Source organism: Alosa pseudoharengus, unplaced genomic scaffold (assembly GCF_046254945.1).
Source record: "Alosa pseudoharengus isolate Yale_2024_CS ecotype anadromous, Long Island Sound unplaced genomic scaffold, YU_APseudo_1.1 YU_APseudo_1.1_scf_22, whole genome shotgun sequence".
Classification (NCBI taxonomy): Eukaryota; Metazoa; Chordata; class Actinopteri; order Clupeiformes; family Clupeidae; genus Alosa; species Alosa pseudoharengus.
In genome coordinates, this window is record NW_027468680.1 from 12,556,290 (window position 1) to 12,577,902 (window position 21,613).

The following is a 21,613-nucleotide window of genomic DNA, read 5'->3' on the forward strand; positions in this document are numbered from 1 at the left end:
TGTAGGAGGCTTGAATTTTGCATGCTGGTACATAAATAGGAATAGTATGTAGCAAAATCGTCACGTTTGGTCTGGATAATCCTGCATGGTCATAGATGTCCCTCAAAGTTGATACAAATTTTATTGGAGTTTTTGGCTGGGCTCTGTTTAAGCCTTCAGAAGACATATTTGTACTCAACATAGGCTTTTGATTTATTTTCCTTACTGAGATAAGTAGAAACACTCTCACAAAAAGCAATGAACAGAAAACAAATCCCTTCAGGGTCTGAACAGCAGACCTCACAAGTCTGAAAAATCATTTTGGTTATCATTTTCAGAGCACCCAAACACCTTGTGGGAATATACAAAGATTTTTTAAATATGTTTTTCTTTATTCTCCATGATGTTTTCTTTTCAAAAACACCAATTTGACTTATGCAAATCTTTCTTTTTCACTTTTCACCCTGAACATGGGCAAATTTAAATTGTTTTACAGGTTTAGCCCATAATTCTTACCCAATATACTTTTTTTTTCTTGGTGTGGCAGACACTTTTTCTTTTTATCAGGCTCAATCTAAGGATGATCTAAAAGAAAACATATAAACAGTCAAACTTTGAGCAAACGGCTGAATAGTCAAAGTAATGCAATTCATAATTTACAGGGTCTGGCACTGTAGATCAGTGTTTTTTAACCACTGTGCCGGGGCACACTAGTGTGCCGTGAGAGATCATCAGGTGTGCCGCAGAAAATTACCACAATGTCACTCACTGGTCCAGAAAAGCAACTGTTGCATCAAAGAATTTATAATGCTCTCATTGATTGTATGATTGCACTATTTGTGGTATGCAGGCATTCTACAACGGGGGCCCCATATCCAGTATTCACAGAATCATCACATATCCAGTTCATAACAACAATTAAATTAGATATAGTCACCTACAAATGAAACAGAGGGCGCTTGTTTTATTGAGCAGGTCTTGCATAGAAGCCATAATAAGGCTATGTGTATTATTTGAATTTTTAGGCTATGGTATGTTTATTTTTCATCACACAGGATTTTAGTGTGCCGTGGGACATTTTAAGTGTCAAAAGTGTGCCGTGGCACAAAAAAGGTTGAAAAACACTAGATAATCCATACCATAGTACCATAGTGAGACATAGTAAGTAGCAAATAATAGAGACAGACCTTCACAACAGCTCCAAATAGCATAGTGCATTTAAATATATTTACTGATTTTAATTCACTCAAGACATATCAGTGATTATGGTCTGATTCCATTAACCTGTTGGCAGTAGACAAACTCTGATTCTCACATTTATTTTGGTATTTCGTTCTAAACTTTTGGTAGACGAATTGTATTTTGTAGCCTATGGAATGATTTTGTTTGAAGGTGCCTTAATTCAAATCGCCATAATGTATTTCAATGGGCTTATTCTCGTTTTCCTTGTGTCCACGTTTTGTGAATGGGTTTGATGGTGACCATGGAGCTCTGGATTATTCGGCATGCAACGTCCCGATTGTCATTTTAATTAGGGCGGTCCATTTGTTTGTCCCAAACGTGCACATCAGTTTGGTTTTGTATTGGCCTATATGCCTGAAAATAAGAGTTAGCAGGGCCTGAATGATTTCAGGTCAGTTTTAATACCACGGTAAGCTTATTCTTACCATTTAGGCAAACTGTCAAAGCGTAAAAGTCCATTGTATCTCTTTGTGTCGTTCCGATAATAAAACGTTGTAGATCATGAAATATGCCTATATCCTTATCTTCTGTATTCTATGAAATAGCAAGCCTAAATACGCGCTCTCCATTGAACGCTCATTTTGGTTATTGGGGTATGGGAGTTGTTGTCTATCCCATTGAATATTCTCTGCGGCGTCCCTAGGCGGCATTCTTGCACAACCCCCACTTCAGACTTGCAAAGCACACTACTTCAGTCCAATCACCTCTGAGATTGCTACCCGGGGAGGACGTTAACACACGGCTCACGACGTCTTGGAGAGAGCTGTGACACTTGTTTAGGAGTATGGCTGCGGTTGATTAAGGAAAGTCGGCGTTGTGTTTTGATGTATTTACCTTATGAAGAGTTATTTTTTCTGGTCAAATGACTTTTGAGGACCCCGCAAGTTGTCGCTTCTCTATAGCTTATGGAGACTCCGAACTGACAGGACATGTAACAAACCCGGAATGTAACAATTCCGCTCACTGGTTAGGTTGTTTGGGAGAAAGAATTAGATCCACAGGAGCGCACGTAGTGCTTTAGAGGATGAAAAAATGCAGATCTCTTTTTGCATATTACTTATTCTCCTTAACAATGTGGAAGTGGAAGGTAAGTCATCTAGGTTTTTAAGCACAGAAAGAACTCGCCGGTCAAGTGTGTTGGTATTTTGGGGAATCGATGTCTTTTTTTTATGATGAATTTGAACACGTTCTTCGTTTTAAGATGTTTATGGGATGATGATGCATTTGAGCATTTTGGTAGTCTGTTCACCTTGGAAATTGGTCCATATCTTTTCGAGGTTCCACGTCCTCAGCCGTCCTGTTATTTTATAGCCTAACAGTTGTTTGTAAAATGTGATACCACAGATACCAGCCTCACAAGGCTGTAGTGATAACCTACCGCAGATGACTACCTCACAGTATCACAGGCACTAAAGAATTCGTTCTGGTTGTATAAAACAAAGTAACACTTTTACAGGGATTTTACCCTTGGGCTTCAGTAGCGTTTCTCTCTCTCTCTCTCTCTCTCTCTCTCTCTCTCACACACACACACACACACACACACACACTATTTGCTACTCTGGAGACATTTTCACTCTGTTGTTTCTTTCTGGCCTCCTACTGTATCTGTTGTGAGAATATTGGTATTGATATTTGATTTGTCTTCACTACTGTCACTCACAGCTTTATTGGATCACAGTGGTGTGCTTTGAGACTTTTGCAGCTTGCAACGCATGACGTATGCTGGACCCAGTCAGAGCAAGCACATCAGCCAAGCTCTATGGAAAAGCTTAGGCACAAAGGGCACTAAGATACACCCTCACACACACAAACACACACACACACACAAAAGCCTCTTGCTGAAAGTTATTCATTTGACCAAACCTCAAAGACCATTCCCAACTCATTAAGGACATTTACAACATCTACTGTTAGCCTTCCAAATGGGAGCCTGTCCCTTTGCTTGCAGTTGACCATTATTGTGTTTGTTAAATCATTCTTGGTTCAACCTGTGTATAAGTTATGAAGCATTGTCCTTGCCAGGATTGCGGTTCACCAAGAGCCCGGCCAATCTCACGGTGACCCAGGGCAACATGGCCCGCCTGGGCTGTGCCATCGAAGGCCTCATGAATGAGCCCGACATTGTGTGGATGAAGGACGGGGAGAAGCTGTACAGCACAGACCAGATGTACATCACTCTGGAGGCCCAGCACTGGGAGACCTTCTTCAGGTACACTATAAGGAGCATACTACAGACGTAGACAGTGTGATGTTTGGATGGTGCAGTTAAAGGCTGACCTGTTTGGATAACATCTGCATTAACATGTGCCCCATTTGGTACTTTTTGTCATTCACTGTAAGAATACAAAGGAGCTCTTCACGCTCTGCAGCTGTTTGAGAGACGGTTATCTGTCCCTGGTTAATTAATGTTTATTTGGCTGGAGTATTAGGGCAACAGAATTTTAAACCAAATAGTTCATCTAGTGTCTGGGGATTCATCAAGTATTCTAAGAGGAGTGTTGCTGTTAAGCACAATATTATTCATCCCCATGCCAAATGTTGTATTGCATGTCAAATTTAGGCTATACTTCAAATGTATATTGATAAAAGACAATACAGGTGCATCTCAAAAAAATAGAATCGTGGGAAAAGTCCACTGCCCTGGCAAGACTTCGAGATTATAGGCTCAGGAAACCAGGAAACCCGGTGTTTGACTTAATTCATTGATTAGAGCTCTTCTCAGGTTGACATTTGTGTATTATAAATTCTTTATTGTGATATTTTGAGATTCTGGATTTTTGAGTTCCATGATCCGTAATAATCAAGATTAAAACAAAACAAAAAGGCTTGAAATATTTCACTATATGCGTAATGAATCTAGATTTATGATAGTTTCACTGGAATCAAGGGGGAAAATGGATATATAATAATAAAATTATTCAAACTAGTCAAATAAGAAACTTAAAAATTTGGCATGTATATAAATAATATTTGGAGGAATTGCAAGTGTTTGTCCCTTACACATTTTTACAATGTTTGTTGATATTAAAAGGCCCGAGCTGACATTGGTCCCAGGAGATGTTCCATTGTAGGTGTGTGACCTCTGGCTTGCTGACATAACCTAGGGCACATTATTCATTAGCTACGACCCTGTGATCCTCTGTTGATATGAACTTTTGTCTGTAGACCACTCAAGTGTGTGCTGTACCCTGTGCATTTACATCACATTTTCAACCTGCTTTTGAGTGTGAAAAGCCCCTCAGTGTTTGTAAGTACAACTTTAGACATGGGCAGCATGTTGGCATGCCATGTTTTGGTATAGGTTCCCTCTGTGTACAGAAACAGTCTTTGTACAACCATAAATAGTGGCAAAGAGGCTGCTCTTATCTTTAAAGCCTTTTTTTGTGACATACTGGAATTCATTACGGAGATGGAGGTAGAAGGTGGAGGGGGTGGGAGGAGTTGTTTGAGAAGGGATGGAGTTTTTTGTTATTAAATAATAAATAAAAAAACTGTTAAATGTTGAAGTGCAACAGGAAAAAACATATAATAACGTGTGACTGGATATGAAAGCACTACAATAAAGTATAAAAAAAGAGAAGGGATGGTGGGGCTCAGATCTAGGCTGTCTTAATCAGCTTTAAATCGCTTTCTATTCAGCAGAGCTTGTAAGTAGCCAGACATAAAGTGGGGGTCCACCCCTGGCAGGTACAACAAGCTCCCGCCCCATGGTTGAAAGAGGACTGGAATGTGGTCAGGCCCCTTGTGAGTAACGCTTAGGCTCTGGACTGCCGGTAACGTGACCTAGAACGACATCGGCGGATGCTGTCATTGCCGTTAAGCTCCTGCACGAGTGGTCCACAGTATATACAGTAGGTCTGAAGTTATGCTAAAGTCTTGGAGCATGTCACAATGAAAGATCATTCATGTAGGGAAAGCAGCATGTTTATATTTCTATGACACTCAGTCTGCAAGTGGGTCAAAGCAATGGTGTTAACAAGCGTGTAAGAATTTCCTAGGTCTCCTACATAGTGCCATGTCTGTCTGGAAGTCTTGTGGGTACTGGAAGCAAAAGAGCAGTGTAAATGTTATTTTGCTGTCTGGATTAGGGACCACATTCAAATAATGCACTACTATGAATTCTTACTGGTCTAGGTCCTGTTGCAACTCCCAGTATGTTTTGATCATGCCGATTCTATTTCTTTTAACTGTGAATGACTGCATTCTGCTTGTCTCATTCTTATCTCATATACCGTACTATGTACTGTGTATATAGTTCATACTCAGTATAACATAATTATTTACTGTTATGACTTCTGCTCGTCTCATTTTTATCTCAGATACTATGTACTGTATGTAGTCCATACTCCGTGTTACATAATAATCGACTGTTTGACTCTAGTGTGAGAAGCGTGCAGCAGCAGGATGCAGGAAAGTACTGGTGTGAGGTAGAGTTACACGGAAAAACCATTTCGTCTGAACCGGCTTGGATTACAGTCGAAGGTAATGCAACACTTTCCCTTTTCCATTTTGTTTATCAATTCTTATAGAATGCTATTATCGTGAAGGCTTTAGTAGGTTGCGATACACATGCCCAAATCTGTGTATTGTGTCTGCCACACTAAAATTTGAAACATTACTGCTTAATAGTGGCAGTAGCAGAGTACTTATCAGACTTCCCTCTAAGATGATTTTGTATCTGTCTGCCATTGGTTACAGTTTTACTCAATGTACATCCAGCCAAAATGGTTGTTCAGAAAGTATTAAGATTAAGACGGTATGTGAACCATTCTATGTTTTGTAACCGAGCATTGGAACGTTCTTATGTAAAGTTACAAGTGTAACTTCGGTTCACTAAAAGAGAACATGAGAATTCACCTTTTTTGGAGGAACTGCTTCTTTCTTAAAAGTCAACTCACTGCCATATTCAGACTCTCCTGACACCCTCTTTAACAATGCACTCCCTGCCACCTGACATCCTCTCCTGCAGGTGTCCCTCACTTTGTGCTGGAGCCCCAGGATGTTGCCACTTTCCCCGGGGTCCCTTTCAACCTCACCTGTGCCGCCATGGGGCCCCCCGACCCTGTGGAGGTGCTGTGGTGGCTGGGAGGGGTTCAGGTGGGGGATGCCATGTCCTCCCCGTCCGTGCTGCACATTCCTGGTAAGGCTGTCTCATCCTTTCTCTCAAGTCATAATCCATGTGGGTGGAGGTGACTCATGACTCATGATTCATGACTCATGAGTCACCTCCACTATGCCTGTATTGATCTGAATGAATAATTGCAGAAGCTGCTGTACAGCGAGATGTTATTGACAGTGTCAGAGGGCTGGCATGGTAGGGGATGAGCTCATTTCTTATGAGAATGTGGGACATGTTTTATTAGCAGAGATATTGTCTTTCAGACTGGTCATTACTAGCCAGGTAGCACTTTGCTTGGTTTTAGTGTGGCTGCTTTTTAAACAATAGGGTAACTGGTTAATGAATGATAAGCACATGACATTACATCTGATATCTGCATTGAGTACTACTTTAGTCACATGAATGATTACATTGTGTCAAAGGTTATTGTGGTTATTGTGGTTATTGCTGGGCGGAAAGGATCAGCAGGCTTCTCTGGAACCAGCAAAAGGGTTTTCTGCTGGGGTGTTATGTCTACACTGGTGTTTGCTAGTAAACATTCACTATGGGTGTGACAAGGGCATAGTTAGCTATAGGTTAAATAACAACTCCAACAGTAGTATGGAGGCCCAACCTATGGAAGGGAAGTACTTGAATAATATCGCATCAGAAATTCTTGTGTTGATGTATGTTATAAGTCTCATATGTAATTATGTTCATTGCCTGGTTCACCAAGTCCATGTGTTCAGACTGATGCCTGCTACTTCTGTAGAAGGGGGAAATTGTCATCAAATTATAGGGTCTTGGAGTGGGATAATTGGAAACAGCCCAAGCATTCAAATGCTGGGCACGTCTTGAGCTGTCTCAGTACGAGAAAGTCATCTTCATTTGTCTTTGTTGCAAGTTTGATGTTGTTAGGAAAGTGTGCCAAGCGAGGAGCTGTTTTTGTTTACATCATGAACTCATCAGTTAGTTGTTTCAGTAAGTTGTTTTGCGGTATCTGTGTGCCGTGAGTGAAAATAAAAAGGTTATTAGTCATGAGTTCCTCCCTCACTCAGTCCTCACAAATCTGCACTGTGACCTTGCTGTGTTTGCCTTCCTATTGTGGCTGCTTAAAAACTGGACTCTCCTAATCTTCCCTTTGTACTTCCTGTGCACTTCCTGGACTTTCAGCACCTACTTACTTTCTATGGTATTTGTCATGGTGATCTGTCACACATTCAATGGCTTTCTTGTAACCTTCGTAGCCTGTTGCTTGGTTTTACTTTTACGTCTACCTTACTTTTAAGTTACTTTGGATAACATTGTTAGAATAGATACAAGAAATTAAAAATGTGCAAATCTTGACCGGTATGATCATTGTCAAAATATGAAAATTTAATGTGACTTTCACAACAAGAAAATGTGCATCCATTTGCCTTGCTTGCTTCTGGTGCTACCTTATCCCATCAGTGAGAATGCTTTGGAGCATTGCTACACATCACTAATGGATTGTCCTCCTGGTGATGCTTTCTTGCTAACAGGCCGCATTAGGAGAGGATTGATGTTATCCAGCAGCAAGGCTGTAGCGACAATACATTTGCCATTTTAAGAAGTGTTGTTTTCCCAGAACAGAACATTTATGAAATCAGTCTGTCAGGCTGATCCATTTGACAAACACTCAGCAATGAGAGTGCAGTCCTCAACAGGGAAGACTGCCGTGTCTGCATGTATGTTTGCGTCATGCAGGTTAGTCCTACCAGAGGGCAGCTACTTAGATGAGGATTTTATAGAAGAATTGAGAGTGCTGTAAACGAGCTTTCTGACATAATGGCTGAACACTCTTGTGAGGTTTCTGTGGGTTTCTGTGAAGACCAGCAAGATTTTTTTATGTTTTGACTAATAAGACAAGTACAGACAAGTTCATGGTTCACCATATTTGACGGTCAGGTGCATAGCCTCAGGCATATTCTCTGGAAATCTTGTATGCTCCTGCATTTTTTCCTCCATTTAGTAATTCAGTTTTGAACTTGCTAACAAATTACATGTCTCTCTTTTATCAATGCAATGTGTTTACTATTGTCTTGAAATATCCAAGCCTCACAGCAATAGTTAATATCCGTCAGGATAAGTGTATATACTCTTTGAAATTCTGAAATTTGGTCTCTGCATTTATCCCAATCTGTGAATTAGTGCAACACACACAGCACTCAAAGAACACACAGTGAGGTGAAGCACACACTAACCCGGAGCAGTGAGCTGCCTGCTACAGCGGCGCTCGGGGAGCAGTGAGGGGTTAGGTGCCCTGCTCAAGGGCACTTCAGCCGTGGATGTGGGCATGGGAGAGCCGAGCTCAACCACTTCCCCTGCCCACATTTTTCCTACTGGGTCGGGTATCGAACCGGCAACCCTTGGGTTACAAGTCTGAAGCCCTAACCAGTAGGCCACGGCTGCCCCAATGGCTGCCTCAAGTGAAGATAAGAGTCTCTAAACTATGTTATCCTTGGTTTTCATATCCTTGGATTTCAGCCTTTCATGCAGCCCTTTGGCAGATATGTTATCTTAGTTATGTTTTGAGTGTGTGACTGTTTCAGCCATATGGTCCTCCTCACTCCTCACTGTGCTGGCTCAGTGTCCCTGAGATCTTGAGTCTTTGCATGTGGCGCTGGAAACCTTCATTTAGCATTCCTCCTGTCACCACTCTGTTTGTTTTCTCTCTTCCAGGCATCAATGAGAGCATCAAGTTTTACTGCGAGTCCAAGAACGCCAGGGGAATCTCTGTGTCCCGCACAGGCACCGTGCATATCAAAGGTACGGCTGTTGGTGAGAACTGACATTTGCTCATACACATTTTCAGTTGTTTAGGAAATGAAAATGAATCGACTTAAATAGTGCTTTAAACTAAACATGAATGAAGAGCACAGTGCCTAGCCTGTCAAAGACTTTCACATCAGCTGTTGCATAAAATGTTTTATTGCAGGCCTAAAACATTGCTGATCCAATTGGTAAATGTTGTGCTGTGTTTGTCTTTGTAGCCTGCACTTGAGCCTGTGTGTTTTTGTTTGTATGTAGTGCTGCCAGGAGTCCCTAAAGATGTACAGGTGGTCCAGTCATTGGAAAGTAACATCACTCTAATGTGGTCACCTGGATTCACTGGTCACTCAGACCTGCTGAACTGCACCATACAGGTACAGGAGCCTCCATCAACTGATGAGATTTACTGTGTTTTTGGCCGCTACTTGTATTAGCCTTTGAATGACCTTATTGAAGAAAGTATAAACGGCTAATCTGCTGCAGTCTAAACAACCCATCTGAGCAGTTCTTGGATCAGGCCAGGTCGCACATTTCTGAAGGGCCTGTGGTCATGGCTAAAGCATGTTATTGCCGGTGGTTATTATTGGTTTCTTGCTGGGAGCTACACGTCATAACATGTCATAGCTATGCTCTGTGACTGCCGATCCGATCCCTTTGTTGTTGTTGTTATTGTTGTTGTCCAGTTATTTTCTACTTTGGCGTGTTTGTGCCCCAGTGCTTTGACTGGCCCACAGCAGAGTCATGTAAACAGCTCAGAGCGACAATAAGTGACTGGGCCTGCGCCAGGAAATTGCTTTCGCCCCCGTTGACCCAAGTGGCCGGCCCAGCCGCTGTGCTTTTGTTTTTAGCCCCGAAGTGATGGCCGCACTTCCTCCCCCTCTGTCCTCCTCTCCTCTCTAAGCTCTCAACCCCACCACCACCACCCCCCCACGCCCCAACCCTTTATTATCTCCACACGTAGACTCATGGACACAGGAAGAGGATGAAGCATATGTTCTAGAGAACTTTCAGATGGTGTACTTGTGAGTGGAATGACCGCATTCCCTTTCCTCTAAAATGCAGATGTCAAAGATGTGTAAGGTCTCTGGGCGGAAGATTGCTCTTCCGGAACGCCGCGTGCTGGTGCCGCCATTCCAGGTGGTGATTGGTGGACTCCAGTGGCACTCAAACTACAGTGTGCGAATCCGCTGTGCCAATGAAGTGGGACTCTCCCCCTTTTCATCCTGGGTCAACTTTCAGACCCCTGAATCAGGTATGGCAATAACATACCGGTATTTGTTTCCTCATTTAACTTGAGCTGTTAGTTTCTGAACAGACTTCGCTATAAATAGTATATCATTTATTCTTCCTATGCAGTCAGTAAATGACAGCACCAATATAGAAACAGATTGCGATCTACAGGATGAATATGCCATTCCCCCATATACGCACTGATTAGTCAATGGTATTTCTATGCCATTGGTATTTCTATGCCATTGGTATTCTTTCACAACACCCAACAATAACAAAGTATTCAATAGTTTTATACATAATCATGATCATATTTATTTCAGCCAAACTGTCACGGTTTTGCATTGTGATTCAAGAACTCTCATGATTTCCAAATGGCATTCTTCAATCTACCTCAATATGCTTTTTTTTTTTTTGACTGCATGGGTGTGAGACAAACAGAATTCATAAACATGGGCCACAGGATCAGTTCCGCTTTAGCTGTAAACATTTTAGGCACACGCGAGGGCTGTCAGTAACTCTCGCTGGGCACGCTGGGCCTCCAGTTCTGCTGGGGCCTGAGAAACCACCATGCTGCTTGGAGGCCTGTTGTGGGATGGCAAATGGAGTCTCTGGGTAAACAAATAGAGGGGGAAGCTTGTCAGGGAGGCCCCAGATCTGCCCCCTCCAGTCACAACCTCCCACCCTCGTGCACTCAGAGCCCTCTGAGCAGCACAGCTGCGCTGGATGAGGGGTGGGTGGTTGTTAGAAGGCTGGTGGTGATGTTGAGGGGGTGGGTGAGTGAGTGGGTGGGTGGAGGTGGGAGAGGGGTTCTGATGGTGACCCTGTTTGCATGTTTGTAAATGGGCAGTGCTGGCACTTTGCCAGTGGATTCCAGCCTTGCTGGTACAATGGTTCATTGTGCATGGCCCCAATCCATTTCAATGTGTTCCTCCTGCTAACACACATGCGATGATTGCGCCCTCTGTAGGCTGAGCTCATCACTGCACCCTGGAGGTGATTTGAAAGAACGTAAGGGTGTGCCAGTTGTTGAACTGTGTACAGCTTTTACTCATATGGACCATGAATGTGCTGTTAAGTTTGGAGCAGCACAAACATGCCCCATATAAAGAAAAGTGCTTCAGAAAAGTATCAATTGTCCTCTAAATAACAGAAAATGATAAGTGTTTTGCTCTTTTAAGAGAGCTATAAGACCTGAATGTGTCGGTGCAGAATAATTGAATGGTTGTGTTCAGTAAAATGCAACTTTGAGTGAGCCTTATCACATTAGTCGGCAGGCACTACAGTTCAACAAAATGCCATTTTTTTCTTGCTTGCAAAATGATTAGTTATGTTGTGGCTACATTAACTGTTTTGTCACTGTCTTTACAACAGTGCCCTTGGCTGCACCGAAGAACCTCACCTTTGACCTGTCAGAACAGCAGCTGACCTTGACCTGGGCAGCTCTGGAGGAAGAGGAACTTGGAGGGCAGCTTCAGGCCTACAAGGTGCAGTGGAGCCAGGGTGGAGACAGCCAGGTACACATCAGTACACAGCTGTACAAGCGTCTTTGAGTGTCTTGAAAAGCACTTTAGAAATTAAATGTATTATTATTATTATTAATATTAAGTGTGGGAACATACTGTATGATAACACGGTGTAACTTCTATTTGCAGTACATACCACAGAGTACATGGCAACAAGATTTTAGAATTTGTAAAGCAGGCCATTTGACACAAAGCTAAAACATACAAGGACAAGAGAAAGTATGTGAACCCTTTATGTATATGTATGTATATGTATATATACTTTTTTGATCCCGTGAGGGAAATTTGGTCTCTGCATTTAACCCAATCGGTGAATTAGTGAAACACAAACAGCACACAGTGAGGTGAAGCACACACTAATCCCGGCGCAGTGAGCTGCCTGCTTCAACGGCGGCGCTCGGGGAGCAGTGAGGGGTTAGGTGCCTTGCTCAAGGGCACTTCAGCCGCGGCCCACTAGTCGGGGCTCGAACCAGCAACCCTCCGGTTACAAGTCCAGAGTGCTAACCAGTGGGCCACGGCTACCCTCTTTATAATTGGTTTTCTGCACTAATTGCACATAAAATGTGATCTGATCACTTTCTGATGGTATTTCTTTACTTTGATAGTTCTGCACTGTGCATTTTGTGTCCTCTTGGCTGGGTTCCCACTTCTAAGCACACACACCATGGTACTAAATCATTTGTATGACAATTTGTTGATATGCGAGCTGATAAATATTTAAATTCTTTGAGATTACACTGTAGCCCAATTCTTTGTTGTAGGTCTCCTGAGATCTTTTTCTTGCAAGGCAGGGTTAACATCAGATATGCTTGAGGTCACTTACTTTTTCCAACCAGCATTGTTAAAGGAATACTCCGGAGTAAAAACGACCAAGGCTGTATTTACGGTAGATACCACAGAAGTCTAATTATATGGTAGAATGGTATAAAATACTGTTGTTTTACTTTGTTTTCTGACGTGCTAGCTTGCCCCACAGACTTCCATTGTAGACTATTTCATTGCTAATGAAAACAACAGTTTTGCTTAAAATTCCACCAATTTTGCTCTCAACCAATAGTTTAAACTTGGTATCTACTGTCAAAAGAGCCTAGGCCGTTTATACGTGTTTATACAGTAGGTGTCTGTTCATTATTGTAATTCAGATGAGGCTGACCATATTTTAAGACACATTTATACCTTAATGCAGGTAATTCCAAAGGGTTCACATACTTTTTCTTGCCATTGTAGATACATTTGACCATAAAAACTTCAACAGTTCCACCAACAACACAAATAAATGTATTGCTGATAGTGTTGGTTCAGTTGTAGAAGCATTCAGAAACCTATGAACGTGTGAAGACGTCCTTCTGTAGATTTGGTCTTGAGAATGGTCGCTACATTTTCATGAATGGGCTTGTTTTTTGTTCAACTGGATCAGTCAGAGGCTCTAACAATTCTCATTTCATTGTACCAGTCACCCTCCTATAAAAAGTCACGAGATTAAGAGCAGTAACCAGGCTCACTTTTCTGTTTGTCTTAAGTGGGTAGGATCGGATTTGTGGAACCACACTTACCACATTTAGTCTTGAGTGAATGGCTTGTTATTACAGTATGTATGCTATGCACCCGTGTGGACATGTTTTCATGTTATAATCCTCTGTTAATGAAAGTTCTTGATGAGCTCATGTACTGTATTATTTCATGTAGTATTTTCAGTAGACATTTATCAGTAGGTTGCTTTAGCCCTTCGGACGTTGCACCTATCAGGCCCATATTGCACATATTGCTAGTCATTTTTTTTACATATTGCTTTAATTTTAAAGATGATATTTAAATGAGATTAAGTTTCTTTTTTTTTCTTCTTAAAATTAAAAAAAATGGATTTTGAGCTGGACCACGTACTTCACTGGAAATGCATAAAGGTCATACCCCCCGCCCCCCCTCTCCTTACCCAGGATGCACTGCTGTATAAGGAGAATGTAGCCCACTTGTCAGGTGGGGGTCGCTTCTTCAACGCTACGTTCCAGGTAGCAGCGTGTACAGTGGTGGGATGTGGGCCCTGGAGCCAGCCTGTGCTGGTTATGCCTGCCTCAGGTAAGTGCACACCACCTGGTTCACATTCACACAATAGGCTTATTTTTGGCAAGTACATCCATAAATAATCAACACTGAGATCTGTTAATCAAATTCTTACCTCATTGTCCACACTCACATTGTTACATTTACCATCTCCTGAATTTCAGACATTGTACTTTTTTTTTTTTTTTCGTTCTCATTTTCCTTTCACTGCCAGCAAGGGCATCACAAAATTACACCTTCATCAGACAGATTGCAATTATCAATTAATTTGAATTTTACCTTTCCCTCTGAAACTGAACATTTTCTATGTGTTTCAATCTTTGTGTGGGACATGTATTGTTTTAATTATTCACAGTAATTAAATGTTTTTATTTTACTGTATAAAGTACCCACAATACAGTTCTCTTAAAATCGCCTCTTCAACCTGCATGACTGAGTGCTATAAAACTGTATGCTTTGCTTGGGTGGTGTTAGTGTGATGACTATTTGCTTTAAGGCCCTGTGTGTGTGTTGTGACGATGGCTGTGTGTGTGTGTATTGTGGTACCTCAGCTCTGCATGGACACACTGAACGAGGGCACATGTGGGTGGGGTTGCTGCTCGGCCTCTTGGTGGCCACCATGGTGGGCCTCCTCCTGACCGTGCTCGTCAAACGCAGGGGCAAGGAGACACAGTTTGGGTAAGAGTGTGGCATACTAATTTTTTTAATGTATTTTTTATATTACATAAAAAATATATCCCACCCATCGCCTATACTATTTGGCCATAATGATAACACTAGGTGGATGAACAGGATCAGTAATTAATTGGTCTCATTCACATGGTTGCATATTTGTAGAGAAAAATCACATAGCGAAAAAAATCACATAGAAAAAAAATCACATAGCGACCCTACTCTTTTAACAGCAGGGTTCCTACGCAGTATGGAAAACCTGGAAAAGTATGGAATTTGATTTTAGTAATTTCCAGGTCTGGATAAGTATGGAAAAAAGAAACAAGGGTATGAAGAAATATTTGTGTTTCCAGACTATTGCATCTACAGCACTAATCACTTCACTCAGGTCATAACGAACCATTCCTACTGTTGTATAGCTTAACTGTCAGTCCACATCATCAAGATACAATTGAATGGGGGTCCTCAGAAAAAAAACCTCCCACAAGGGGACCCTGGTACCAAAACCAAATTGAGAACCCCTGTTCTATGCAAGTGCCCTACACCATTGTGCACTGGTATGTTTAAGCAGACAACTGTAGCACTACGACTTGGATCTTTTTCATTTTAGTTGAAAACTAAATGAAACTAAAATTGGCCAGCACAATGACGCATGTACACTGCATATGTCTCTGTTTATTGTCTTTCATTCACAACTCTTGCAAACCAATATTTAAACGTTAAATCCGTAGGTCTGTCTTCAAGCCACCAGGCACGGAGACCACAGTCACTTTCACAGCGGCTAGGTCTTTCAACAGGCAGTGTGCAGAGCTGCCAGAATCCACCTGTAAGTTTTGCATGCTGGCACCCAACACAAATAAGGGTGCCTCTATTTCCATTTGCTTGTCTCAGTGGAGTAGAGTTGATTGTTAACTGAATGTTACTGACTGAATGTTACCTCTGTGTCCCCCTAGTGGACAGCCTGGGAATCAACGAGGACCTGAAGACCAAACTGCGAGATGTTTTGATTTCTGAAAGACTGTTAACACTGGGCCATATGCTTGGAAAAGGTTTGTAATACTTACTCTGATCGGTTTGATGTATTTACTTGTATCAGACAGTGTAAGTGATGGTTTGAATCCCTGCGCTTAGGTGAAAGACTGAGGTTTTACTGTAAGTGGGGCTGCAGTTGTCCCTGTGTGTGTATCCAAAATACCGCTCACCCTTGGAAGTGCTGATCAAGCGAAGACTCGTGTTGAAGAAATACTTTACAGGCTGCTGGTCCTTAGTGACACTTGATGTGTCTAATAGAAGCTTCATTGTTGCATGTCATGAAATCTTTATTGCAGTAGCATCAAGGAGTAAAGTGTCCTTGGCTACAAAAACATGCACCTAAGGCATGGACTCAACAACCCAAAGACTGAGTTGGTCTCTGTTGGTAAAAAAAAAATGTCTTCCTGCAGGTGAAATAGGGTCGTGTCCCTTATCGTTATCTGTAATGCAATGTGTTTTTGTTAGGAGAGTTTGGGTCAGTGAGGGAGGCGCTTTTGAAGATGGAGGACGGCACTGTTCAGAAGGTGGCGGTGAAAGTCCTCAAAAGTGAGTCTGTGTCTTCATACCACACTCTTCTATCACACATGGATTTTGATATTCAAAGCCTTCAACAGGCTCCTAACATCAAAAACACAGTGTCAATCCAGGGTTGTCATGTACAGTAGCAGCATTTTGTCATGTCTGTTGGTTTTTCCCATTTCCGTTCCTAACATATGATATGCATATATTTGTTAATGTTTCAGCTGACATCAGTTCTTCAAGTGACATTGAACAGTGCCTTAAAGAAGCTGCCTATATGAAGGATTTCCATCACCCCAATGTCATCCAACTCATAGGTTAGTTCATATTCACAATGTAATTTCACATCAGACAAGTTACCCAATAATTTACCCAGTTAAATTAAGCAAACTTTCTGTTTTTGACACTTATTTTTAGCTAAAAGTCATATGTTGAATAGAAAATTAATAAATAGAATCAAGAGAAATAGGAAAATATAAATATACAGATATAAGGCTGTAAATATTATAATTCCCATTTTTGTGATTTGTTCAAATTGAGAATAGGTAATGAAAGCGTAAATGAGCTGTAAATGAGCTGTAAATGAGCTGTAAATGAGCTGTAAATGAGCTGTCCCATTCAAGCAGTTCAAGGACATATAGTGGAACACATAAGGTTACATTGGCCTTGTCGGTGTCCTCATATTTAACCTGAAACTTGTTTGTATGATTTCTGTCTTCCACCCAGGGGTGAGTCTGCATCGCCGTCCCCAGCAACGCTTGCCCATCCCCATGGTGATTCTTCCCTTTATGAAGCACGGGGACCTGCACACGTTTCTTCTTATGTCACGCCTAGGGGATGAGCCCTTCGTGAGTGATCCAATTTGTTTGTTTCTTATTTTGTTCTAGTCGCTAAAGGCAAAAGACCCACATGCTAACGGATATTGACTGAAACCCATAAGGGAATAAATACTGAAATGATCTCCTACCAGGATATTGCTTCCTGCTCACTGTGTGCAATTTTTTTATATATATATCTGGCCTCTCACATTCAAGATGCTTCAGGATATTTCCTCTGAACACGCTATCTGTTTGCTTATAACAATATTATAATGATATCCTGCAGGCAATAGTAAATTGTTTTGGAAATTAGGTGAGGGTTAAGTGGAAAGTCAAGTGCTTGAGTCAGCTTGCCTTTCTCTCTCTGCTGCAGACACTATTGCTGCAAACGCTGATCCAGTTCATGTTGGATATTGCCCGGGGGATGGAGTATCTTAGCAGCAAAAACATCATCCACAGGGACCTGGCAGCTCGAAACTGCATGTAAGTTAGTTCAGTGAGGAACCTACCTGGAACTGGGCATTCTCACCTGTGTGTACCCTCCATAATATCATACAGTCCCCATATTAAAGACTGGTCTCTTATGATTTTAGGCTAAATGAAAACATGACTGTGTGTGTGGCGGACTTTGGCCTGTCGAAGAAAATCTACAGCGGTGACTACTACAGACAAGGCTCTGTGTCCAAGCTGCCCGTCAAGTGGATTGCACTGGAAAGCCTGGCTGACAACGTCTACACTACTCAGAGTGATGTGGTAATCATCTACAGTCTCATCCTTATTGGAAAATATACATGACATGCATATAGAAGTGGCGTCAGAATCAGAACTGCTTTATTCAACAAATGTACAATGTACAGAGGAATTTGACTTTGTGAGAAAGCACGGTGAAACAAAACAAGTAAAATAAGGCACAATATCCATCAATACATATCTATACCTAGAGAGTGCCCATTTGATATAGACCCATTTGATATAGACCCATTGTAGGTCTATACACACATTTGTACTGAACTAAAATGTAGCCAAACATTTATAATGCGTTAATTACTCCCATTCAACATGGTAAGAAGTCTCTCTCTCTCCTCTCAGTGGGCATTTGGAGTGACCATGTGGGAGATTATGGCCCGTGGACAAACCCCTTACCCTGGGGTAGAGAACTCTGAGATCTATGAGTACCTCATCAAGGGAGAGAGGCTCAAGAAGCCTCCAGACTGCCGTGATGACATGTGAGTTTGTATGAGTTACACAGGCCATGAAAGATATTCCCCTGTGAAGTGCCATGTATTTAATGGAAGCTTTACTGTTTAATTCATACAGAGGAAATGTTGCGCTAGTGATGGTGTCCTGTGCCATTCTAACATGTATTTTTACCAGGCTCAGTCAAATCCTTGAAAATATACCAGAATATTTATTACTACTTAAAGGTCAAATGTCTTTCATGCACTCTACACAGGAATAAATAAGTTGGAGTGAAATATTTACATGCTATTAAACTCTGGTGGACCCTAGCTACATAAGAACTGAATCAGTTACTCGTGTACTATCATGACATGCACTTTCCAGTCTCTGAACTCTGAACTCTGTTTTCAGTTACGAGATCATGCACAGTTGCTGGAGCCCCGTGCCCAAGTGCCGTCCCAGCTTCCAGCAGCTGATCGACCAGCTGGAAAGCCTGTGGGGTGGGCTCTCTCCAGCGCCCTGCAAGGAGCCGCAGCTCTATGTCAACCTGGAGGGGGAAGACCTGGACGGGGGTGCGGAGCAGCCGGCCGGGGCCTCCTCGGGTCCAGAGCCTGGGGGTTCCTGGGGCGTGCCCTGGCAGTGCGTGGGCATGGAGGAGGACGATAAAGACTGGCTGATGGTGTCATCGGGGGCAGCACAGGCCATTGGCGGAGACTACCGTTACATTATCGGTCCTGGATGCGGGCTGGATGATGAGAGCAGACCTCTGGATGGACTCTCGGAGGACATCAGGGACGAAGACGATGATGTGGTCATTAATGTTTGATTGATTTAAACATGCTTGTTCATCGTTGTTGCCTTCATTTCCCTCGCCTTCAGTGAACACTTTATACTCATGTGGAAGGACTGAAGAGTGATCGCATCCAACACACAGCTGCGATTACAAAAGACTATATTGTTAGTAACTGACTTTTAAGGAAATGCAGAAAATGTGTTGGAAGATTTTAAGGATTTTATAACAAATGTTTCCTCCATACTGAGATGAGATGAAGAAAAACTCACAAGCAACAATCACGCTGCTGTTCATACAGTGAAATAATGATCTTACACAAATTTCAAGTAGCATTTTCATATGACTCAGTGTTTGTAATTCAGGTTCAGTGTAATTTTTATATGACCAGTAGACTGCCTAGAGCCATTTTAGAAGGGATCACAAATTCAGATAATTAATGATATTGTAGCAGCCCTTTTAAGAGACAGTGTCCCGCTGTTTGGAACATTGGCGAGGCTGTCCAGCCAAACTTTCCTGGACCTTGGCAGCATGCTATGCAATATGCTGCCCTTTTTCGTTCGTGGATATGTGGCCATGGGCAAGCAGCTTTACATGAGAATACATTTCTAACATTCTGATTACACAGTCAACAATTAATGTCACAACAAGGGACATTTTATAATTTCCTATAGTTTTATAATTTCTTATGTTTAACCCAGTCTTAATGACACACCTTTTTGAGAAATCATACAATTGCATGTTGAAAGTTTCCAGCTTAGATTAATTAGTTCAGAACTTATAGCATTCCATGTATTGGATATCAAGGGAAGTGTAATACTTTTGTTTGTTTTTTCTGTAATGTGTTACATGTGAAAGGGCTTGATGTTTAAGCAGGAAGAACATTCAAAATAGAGTTCATGCCAGTTTTCAAGATTGCAGGTCATGCAAGATTTCAGTTCTGTATTCCGACCAGTTGTCTGGTACGAAGCTATCCACTTGAAGTAAAGAATTACTGCTGATTTTTATCAATTAATGTAATGACTCTAATAGGTTTTTTTAGATATTTTCAGCAGGACATTGTTCTGTATTTCTGGTTTCCATCAAAGATGAATGGAATCTTGCAGAACAGCTTTGTGTCTGTTATGTTATGATAATTCTGAGGTGACAAGGTAGCGGTTACAAGCTTATGTTCTGCAAAAATGTGTGCCCCTTTAATGACTTTCGATGCCATTTGAGTGATGTTAGTAATGTTGTCATTCCAACATTTTGAGCAAAAGTGTGTCTTTTTTGTCTTTGTGCATTCCATATAGCCAAACTCCCATATAGTAAAAGATTGCACTCACTACAATTGAAAACAATTATCAGAAACCAATAAAGTCCATTGCTGAGATTGGTCACCCTCAATAAATCACCACTCATTTAGTATGTGTGTTAACCACAATTGTCACTGTTATTTCAACCAGTTAATATTAGTTGGATGCATTAGGTGGATGCTCTTCGCTGATGCATTATATTTAAGATGTTGTCATACACTCGTGGCAAGGTAGAACACAATATAAATGCTGACCTGACAAGGTTATGGCCATGAAACATGCATTTTAGCGCTGATGTATTCAAGGAGTAACGGCACATAATGTACCGTATAAACTAATATCTGGTAATATATGGGGTGCTTTACATATTTTGAACATCCTTGAATGCATATCTAAGGTACATTAGATAGAAACTGTGAATTTGCATACAAATTTCACTTATATATGGCACAATGGAACTGTGAATATTTTTCGGGTTTGGGTCTTAAAAGTTCAAAAGGTTTTTTTGTTGTTGTCCTAAATAAACATGCACAAGCATATAATGATGTAACTCTGACAGAACAGTGAAAGGATTATTTTTTATTTTTTGTTTCAGGTTTCAGTACATTTATTTTTACATTTCGTGTTTAATAATGGAGTACTACAAGAATGAATAGAAATGGTTGAATTGTGAAATCATAGTATGCTTTTCAGAGTTACATTATTATTTGAAGTCTTAAAAGAATTCTGTTTTTGACTGCAAAATAAGTTGTGCCTTTAACTAAACTGGGTCTTTGAGGCATTGGGCCTCAATTTAAATGACAGGTAACACCCAAAATCTAACTTAAGCTAATTTAATGAATTTAACTTGGTACTAAATTATCAAATTGATTTGGCCAAGAGCTAGATCGTAAGCGCAAACATCAGTGGGTCTGCTCAATACTCCAACACACCACACGATGGCTTAGTCCATGATGCATGAGACACTTAGCTTGTTGCCTGACTTTGCCCGTCATTTTAATGAAGGCCTATAATTTCTTTTTTTTACAAAATGCTGGTTGCTGATTTAGATTACAATAACAAAAGATGAATATTATGATAAATGTTCTACTGTATACTGTTACTAGTCGGGGCAAAGCTCTCTCCATGCTTTTGCCCCTAATATAGATTTAAGGATTTGTGTTGCTATGCAGCATTATGAAAATAGAATAAAAAAGTATCACTTATGATTCAAGCTTTAAATTGCTTTTCATTTTCTGTATGTTGGACTGTGAAAGGTTTACTTATTAACTGAACGTGATATAATTGAACCTCCTATACTTTTGAAAATCAATACACAAAAGACAAACTCGACATAAAGCTTTTGAGTATGCCTTCACCTGCTTTAACCTCCAGTGCATTGG

The 21,613-nt window shown here is 41.2% G+C and overlaps 1 protein-coding gene across 1 annotated transcript; it reads left to right on the forward strand.

Moving 5' to 3' along the window:
- Window positions 1-1,940: 1,940 nt before the first annotated feature.
- tyro3 (TYRO3 protein tyrosine kinase) lies at window positions 1,941-21,436 on the forward strand. Its single transcript, XM_076300586.1, has 19 exons — window positions 1,941-2,308; window positions 3,244-3,430; window positions 5,603-5,703; window positions 6,191-6,361; window positions 9,023-9,109; window positions 9,371-9,486; window positions 10,175-10,364; window positions 11,717-11,859; window positions 13,803-13,941; window positions 14,478-14,604; window positions 15,330-15,424; window positions 15,552-15,647; window positions 16,096-16,176; window positions 16,374-16,466; window positions 16,876-16,997; window positions 17,341-17,450; window positions 17,561-17,720; window positions 18,057-18,193; window positions 18,558-21,436. Exons 1-19 carry the CDS (start codon window positions 2,254-2,256, stop codon window positions 18,970-18,972), a joined length of 2,625 nt encoding a protein of 874 aa, XP_076156701.1. The 5' UTR covers window positions 1,941-2,253; the 3' UTR covers window positions 18,973-21,436.
- The last annotated feature ends 177 nt before the right edge of the window (window positions 21,437-21,613 follow it).